This window comes from Garra rufa, chromosome 1, assembly GCF_049309525.1.
Source record: "Garra rufa chromosome 1, GarRuf1.0, whole genome shotgun sequence".
Lineage (NCBI taxonomy): Eukaryota > Metazoa > Chordata > Actinopteri > Cypriniformes > Cyprinidae > Garra > Garra rufa.
In genome coordinates, this window is record NC_133361.1 from 9,750,185 (window position 1) to 9,758,555 (window position 8,371).

The 8,371-nt window shown below is 33.4% G+C and overlaps 1 protein-coding gene across 1 annotated transcript in view; it reads right to left on the reverse strand.

Moving 5' to 3' along the window:
- Positions 1 to 1,425: 1,425 nt before the first annotated feature.
- Positions 1,426 to 8,371, reverse strand: part of LOC141330059 (uncharacterized) — an 8,296-nt gene continuing 1,350 nt past the window's right edge. Inside the window, exons 2-3 of the mRNA XM_073835501.1 lie at positions 4,832 to 5,266; positions 1,426 to 2,370 (exon numbers count right to left, since the gene is read on the reverse strand). Coding sequence (XP_073691602.1) covers positions 2,144 to 2,370; positions 4,832 to 5,228 — 624 coding nt within the window. The 5' untranslated portion in view covers positions 5,229 to 5,266 and the 3' untranslated portion in view covers positions 1,426 to 2,143. The remainder of the gene's footprint in view (positions 2,371 to 4,831; positions 5,267 to 8,371) is intronic.

An 8,371-nucleotide genomic window follows, 5' to 3' on the forward strand; every position in this document is an offset into this window, starting at 1 on the left:
TAAAACTGTGAACAATGAAATACAAATACTGATCTCTATACAGTCCGGCAATAATACAAGAATAGTATTTTCCAATAAGTGTTCAGAGTTCATGAAGAGCAATTTTTTTATATATATATTTAACAGTTAATGTATGTTTTAAAGTTGGAATAAAGCAATATTACAACTAAGAATAAACAACACTAGCACATCTACCTTATTTGTAGAACCTATAGTCTTCTAAACTCATGTGAAAATAAGGTTACCAAAGGGAAACCAGAAAATTTTGGGTCAACCGGAGACATGTGACCTTCATGGTCTTTTAACCTATTTGTGAAGCGGAAGCATGAAAAATAATCTAAGAAGCAAAACGCATTATTGCCATGTCAACAGAGGTTTCAATAAAGCATGCAACTTGTTTATAAGAGTATTGTTTGTGTATATTCAATTTAATGTAAATATGGTTTCAATATCAGGCTTCAACAATTTACTTCAGTATATGAAAATAAACACACATTACAAAAATAATCAACCGTGTTAGTGTAAGTAAATGGAAAATTTAAATGCAATAAATCAGCTTAGCTTTTCAAAAGAATGCAATAAAAGTACATAATTCAATGATGTTAACAAGTTGAATCTGCGAATGAGATCCTGCAGCAAGTGCTGTATATACTGATCACATGTTTGTGTATTTCTTTTTTTTTCACAGCTGATCTACTCATGCATGAAGCAGATGGTAAGCTGAAAGGCCTGTGCTGCAGCTCTATGGGTGTTTTGTTCTTCAGGTCTCTGCTAGAACTAAGAAGAGAAGCAAAGATCATCTTCAGAACTTTGTGTCGAGACTCAACGGGTAAATTCTGCATTTCTGGAGTCCAGTACCGCCGCTCCCTATACGCAGAGTACGCAGTCTGCGTAGGGCACCAAATCCCAGGGGGGCACCATCCCAGCTGCTCAAAAAAAATTTTTTTATTATTTTTATTATTATTTATTTTAGTTTTTATATAACCTATTATAATAATAAATTAATATTAATAATATACATATACAAATAAACAAAAATATAAACGTATATATTGCATTTTCTGTGAACGCAGAGTAGGCTAGAAAGCACACGTGATGACGCGCAGCGACGCGCCTTTACCTCTGTTTACGGCTGCCTATTTGGCCAAAAATGATGATAATAATTGATGAACAATATGAAAGAGACATCAACAGTCCGGCGCCAAGAAACTAAAGAAGAAGAAAAAAGCCCGAGATGAAGCCCGTGCATCACTTAGGTACGTTCATAATCCTGTGAAACTTTATTTTATTCTGTCGACGTTAATAGTGTTTTAATGTCCGTAATAATTTTACGACTAAGGCATCTTTCTTAATATGAATACAAGCAGATCTAAGTAAACAAAATGACTTAAAATGCATTATATTAAAACACAGAGGCAATTATGATTATTGATTTATAATGACCAAATGGTGTCATTTAATAACAGTGTTAAAATACATAATCTAATACAAAATTAACAGTTTACATTACAATTTTAATAGAAAAGCCTGAAAAGGGCACCAAAGGCCTGGTAAATGCAGTTGTTACACTTACATGATGATCGAATTCCTTGTTTAATATTGACCAAACATTTAATTAAAATGTCCACATAATCTTTCCTATCATTTCCTCAACAAAAATATGTGGACATCATAACCCTTGTCTGCTTTATTGTCAAAGTCTGCTTTATTGTCAAAACTGCCACATATACAGTGTAAAAACACAGAATAAAAATATATTAAAAAAAATACAGACAAATACAAATATTATATATTCAATAAAACACAATTTACAAGCATGGATATGATAGAAAGATAGATAAAAAGGCAGATAACCATGGTTTTTATCATAGTAAAACTGCTTAATTTCCTTTTGTATGATTCTGAGATTATTAAATCAATCTGTACTAATAAAATCATAGCCATTGGAGGTAACTCTTTTTTGTTGATAAAACTCTTGCTCTTGGTCTTGCTATTTCGCTCTTTATTTACCTTTTTGACCAAAAATAACTTCCGCAATATTTGGGGGAGGGGGCACAAAAGTAAATTTCTGCTTAGGGCACCCATTTGGCCAGCAGCGGCCCTGCTGGAGTCATCCGTTTGTGCTTCTGATTGCTCTGCTTTCTCATCCAAGTTCTCTAAAATGTGTTTTATGCAGGTTATCCATCAATCCAAGAGTGTGGATCAGTGAGATCTCTTCACCCATCCTGACACTGTTTTCTAAGCTGCTCCATTTCGTTTCAGAGTTTGAACCAGCTGACAATTTAAACAGGTTGTTTTTGTTTCCAGTGGCACTTTTCCCAGCAGAACCAGTCTGATCTGGATTTTCCTCATCTGGCTCTTCATCTGAAACTGCAACAGAAAAGATCAGGATGTTTAATCAGATTGCACATAGTTTATTAATTCTCCAGCCTCTAGTGCGCAGGAGTTCAGTATAAGCAAGGACTCAAAGAAAAAAAAAAATCTACTAAAACTACTTTAAAATGTTTACTACTATTTCAGACGGAAATGTTTCTTGCATGCTAGTAACTTGCTTATCATGCTAGTAACTTGCTAATCACGCTAGTAAAAAATGTAAAGTACAAATCGTGATATATTGTCAAGTATTGTGACCCATACTCGAAATTGGTCCTCTGCATTTAACATGCTAGTAACACGCTAATCATGCTAGTAACATGTTAATCATGTTAAAAACAAGCTCACAAAATGTTAGCATCTTTCTAATCATACTAGCAACATGCTAATAGCATGCTAATTAATTAAGCTTGTTACTTGTTATGTTAGAATCATGCTATTAACATACTTATCATGCTGGTTACATGTTAATCATGCTAGAAACATGCTAGCAACATGTTAGTAACTTGCTAATTACATTACAAACATGCTAAAACATGCTAGTAACATGCTAAACAAAGTTAGAAACATGCTAATCATCTAACCTTTCTATATAAATTTGAAAACTTCAAGCTCTTACAGCTGTTTTTTTTTAATTATTAACTAAATAACTAAAACTAAATTTTAAAACTTTAGGCTTTAACAGCTGTTTTAAAATTTCAAGCTGGGCTTTCTTAGGACAACTGTGAGTTTGTCTTCACGAACGTTTTCATCTAGTTAGGATTACGATGCGATAAAATAGAGGTAAAAATACATACACGCGAGACTGAAGAGAATGAAACCGAAAGTAAACTAGATCCTCTCAACAGGACAATATGAAAATTAACCATATCGCACAACACTGCTGAAACAGAAACATATTTACATTAAAACTGTTGAAAAGGATGGTCAGTTGCGCCCCCTGCTGGACACATTTATCCATTCACATCATACAGGAGGCATTATAGCGTATTAGATTACGTACTGATCATGCACCGATCATGCGAGCGTACAGCCAATCGGAAAGCAGCACTGATCTAGCGGCTGCACTAAAGAACTGTTAATTTCGTTTCCACTCGGTTACGGAGGGATGGTTCGCTTTCCTCCTAATTCCTGTCTAATTTGTGTGCGTCAATGACGAAAAGTAAGTGTTTATTCATATTGTATGTTGCTGTTACTGCTGCATAAGATTATTCAATGGTATTGAGAATACTATTTTATGTGTAAGTGAAGAGATGCGGCCTTGCACGGACAAATGTTTTCTAGACATACGCGTGAAAATTCAGAGACGTAAATCAGGCCGGTTTTACGGTGGCCGACAGAGGCCAACGCGCTGCAAACTTAAGAAAACACATGCAAACAGAAAAAAACGACATCAAATTAAGAAAACATCTTCATCCGTTTGACAACACAGGCGCTGCAAATCCTCGCAACGAAAACACAAATACGGAAACGCGCTGCAAATTCTCACAACACAACCAAACTCAGAAACACGCTGCAAACACACGAGGGCGCTGCAAACTAACAAACGCGCTGCATATAGATCGGTCCACAACGGAAATGTTTCAGGGGGACCTCAAAAAGTGACAAACCCATCTGGGACCTGATTATTTGTTCAGTGGCTGTTGGTCAGAGCAGAGGTGTTATCGGTGAACTATCACCTTTTAGTGATAGTATAGTATCACTTAAAGGTGATAGTGATATAAATAATCAGGTAATATAGTGATATAAATAATCAGGTCCCAGATGAGTTCGTCACTTTTTGAGGTCCCCCTGAAACATTTCCGTTGTGGACCGATCTATATGTAGCGCGTTTGTTAGTTTGCAGCGCCCTCGTGTGTTCGCAGCGTGTTTCTGAGTTTGGTTGTGTTGTGAGAATTTGCAGCGCGTTTCCGTATTTGTGTTTGCGTTGCGAGGATTTGCAGTGCCTGTGTTGTCAAACGGATGAAGATGTTTTCTTAATTTGTTGTCGTTTTTTCTGTTTGCATGTGTTTTCTTGTTTGCTGCGCGTTGGCCTCTGTCAGCCACCGTACGGTTTAGCTCAGCGCTGTTAATGTGATTGCAACATATTTCTTTTTAATTTAACATTACATTATTTTGAAGTGTGATTTGAGATATCTACCCATGTTACTGTAAGTTTGTTGAGTTTATTAAGCTCAATCAAGTATAATGAAGCACAGTATGTATGTATATTACATTACAATGTTATGTACAGATGTTTAAATGTGTCAAGGAGATCTTGTTTATTGTAAACTCACTTAATTTATGTATATTTCTCCTTTCTTTGTTTAGACCACACAAACTTGTATAATAAAGCCATTTAATTGGTGTTCCTGTCTCTGTGTCCTTACCGACACTCCATGGCGACGGCCAATTTTACCTTTTTTTTTTTTTACCTAATTTTACCTGTGTGTAATGTCACAACAAAAGAACAACTCACAATTGACACCGCAACCCATGCTCTGACTCCTCCTCATTTGTTTAAATTGTCCTCTGTTTTCATCCATCACTTCTTCAATCTTCTGCAGTAGTTCTTGAATCTGATTGTCTGATTTACTTTTGTTGTTGAAACCGTGAAACTTTCCTCCACATTCAGTCACCAGTCGCTGGAGATCAGCATGGTTTTGTAAACATTCATTAATGGTCCGATCCAGATCCTCTAGTTCATCTCCACACGTAAAAAGGATCATGCTGTATTTCTGAACTTCAGGACGAAACAAACACTTAATATAATCCAGGATCTCTTCCTCATTTTGCACAGGTTTCTCTAGAGGAACGGTGAGAAGAACTGCACTGAGACCTGCTGAACATCGAGAGACCAGCTGCTCTTTCATCATCACCTGCTGCTCTTTATTCAGATCTGGATCCAGTAGATCTGGACAATCAATCACATACACCCGCTTTTCACCGATCTGTGTTTCACCCTCACAAACTTCAGGCTCATGCTCTTTAAACTTTCTTTCTCTCAGTATGGTGTTTCCAGATGAGCTTTTCCCAGATCCATATCTGCCCATCAGAAGAATCCGGATCACTGGATCATATGGACCGGAGCTGATCGCTGACATCTCTGAAACAGACAGACAACTTTTATATGATAGGCCTATATGTAAAATATATGTAAAATAAGGCAATTCATCTATTAATCTGAGTATAAGAATCTGTGTTGTTAACAGATGAAGACAAATTATATCACAAATCATCCCTTTATTAAATATGAATAGGCATGCATTTAAATCTATAGAGAACAACATTTCTAGACAATTGCATATTTAGCAAATGACCAGTTCATAGAGACAAAGGTAACATTATTATTATTATTATTATTATTATTATTTTACCAAGTCAGCCGCACTTTTTTTTCTTGCGCGTGTAATCGTGCACTTACAGTACGGGTACTGAGAGCAGGCAAAATGCCTGTAAAGAAGCTGTCAAACCGGCGTTCCTATATACTTTTTATTCGAATGTTTGTAAATACATTACATTAGTCCATAAACGTTTATATTGTATTTTAATTATTCTAAATAATTTGTTAATGTAAAAAAATAATACTATTAATGTGTTTTTTATTTTGATGTTTGTGTGTGTGTAGGCTCTCTCTCTCACTGACTATATATAGAAGAAGAAAAAGCCGTCACAACGGCATTTCCTTTTAGTTTATGTAATTTTGTGCATAAACGTTTGTATTTGTACATTATTAAAATTATTTATTAATGTTAATAAATGTTAATATAAAAGTGTTTTATTTAATATTTTATTTTAATGTTATGTGTGTGTGTGTGTGTGTGTGTGTGTGTGTATATATATATATATATATATATATATATATATATATATATATATATATTTGTAAATACTTTAAATTTCTACATAAACATTTGTATTGTACATTAAAATAATTCTAAATAATTTATTAAAGTTGATAAATGTTAGCATTAATGTTTTTATTTATTTTATTTTTTTTCCAGTGTTTATATATATATATATATATATATATATATATATATATATATATATATATATATATATATATATATGTCCCAATTTTTAAACACTTTTCTTTACAGATTTGCTCATTCTTTAAATTCACATTTGTTCAAAGTGATCCTGGCTATCAATGTATTAATTTTAAGTCATTTTACTTTACAGTTTCAGTGAAAATTAAAGGCAAAATCATCCCAAAAATACTTGCACTTGTATAATTTCCTTATATAGGTTAGCTCATACAAAACAACATGTGTCCTAGCACTTGGATTATTTTCATATATTTAAACACTCATAAGAAATGTTCCCCTATAGGTTAGCTCATTATTTCACTCCATCTTTATTCAGAGTGACCCTGACTATCACTGTAGTTATTTTCAAGACATTTTACTGTATAGTTTTGGAGAAAATCTAATTTTTTACAAGTGCAAGTATGTTTGTGATGATTTTGCCTTTAATTTTCACTGAAACTGTACAGTAAAATGACATAAACATTTTATATATATATATTAGGGCTGTGCAATTAATCGCAATCGCAAAAAAATCGCGATTTAAGCACATGCGATTTCTAAACCGCACAAGGCTGCGATTTTATCTATCCCCCCAACGGCACCCCCGCCCCCCTTGAACGTCAAGTTCATTTTATTTTCGATATAGCGCCACATCACAAATAGAAGTCATTTAAGGTTATCTTTCCTATAGAACAGGTCTATACATAGTTCTTTTATTAAGCATACTAAATTGCCTTATGTTATTTATCTTATTTACACTAAGGCATGTCATTTCTGTCTCTTCATGGTCGCATGATTACAATGTCTCCTCCAAGAAAACACGGACTGGATCGCGGACTCCATTCATAAAACCTAATCTACTATAGCGCGGAATGCCACGTAATTCGTCGATTTTTGGATTAATAAATCAAAAGTTGGTCTGTCACTTAATTCAAATCGCGATATGGACTAGTGTCTGTGAAAACTGAAATGCAAAAAGACCGTTTTAATATAAATCCTGCATGTTCCGTTTGCTTCTGTATGCAAGAATGATGGAGACGCGTTTTATTTCTTTACTACACGCAGACTGAAGCACACGTGACGCTCCCGCTAATTTTTGGCATTTGCATCTCACACGAACAGATAAACTCAATCGCCAAATCGCTGCTGTGAGTTTCACTTTTACCGTTTCATTTGAGAAAACTAGCATCATATACACACAGAAACTTCACGGCAAACTGTCAAAATAAAAGTACGGTTCACATGTAACAGAACAATATTAGTCCTGTATTACTTTTGTACAGTATGATGTGGGTGTTTATATATTCCTATTTAAATAATTTACATAAAACAATATATATGATAAAAAAAATTACAACAAGATTAACCACTTAATTATTATTTAAACGTTTTAAACTAATTATAATTTTTCTTCCACACATTGATTTTAACAGTAAATTTCTGTTTGTTTCACAAAAATTAAAAGGGTTTATTTTTCATTTGATTAAAAATAAGTAAATGTTTATGCTTTTTCATTATCAGAAAAATTAAAACATAATTTCTAAATAAAAATAAATAAAAAAAGCAAAAGATTTTAGAACCCTCAAAATGTTAAAATAGAGAGTTTTGGACTTATTTTTCCACTGAAATGAATGTATTCTTTATTGCACAAAGTAGGCTAAAGTACCGGGAAAAAAGTAAAATGGCTTATTTATTTTATGTTGTCTGTTTTAAAGACAATTTTACTACAGTTTTGTTTATTAAACTTAATACTATGTTATTTCATGGTGAAATGTTTTGTTATCCACTTCTTGTGCACTGAATACATTTAGAATGTATGTATGTAGCTTGTTTGAAAAAGCAAAAAAAAAAAAAAAATCGCAAATAAAATCGCAATCGCAATATTCCTTCAAAAAATCGCAATATGATTATTTTGTCCATATTGCACAGCCCTAATATATATATATATATATATATATATATATATATATATATATATATATATATAT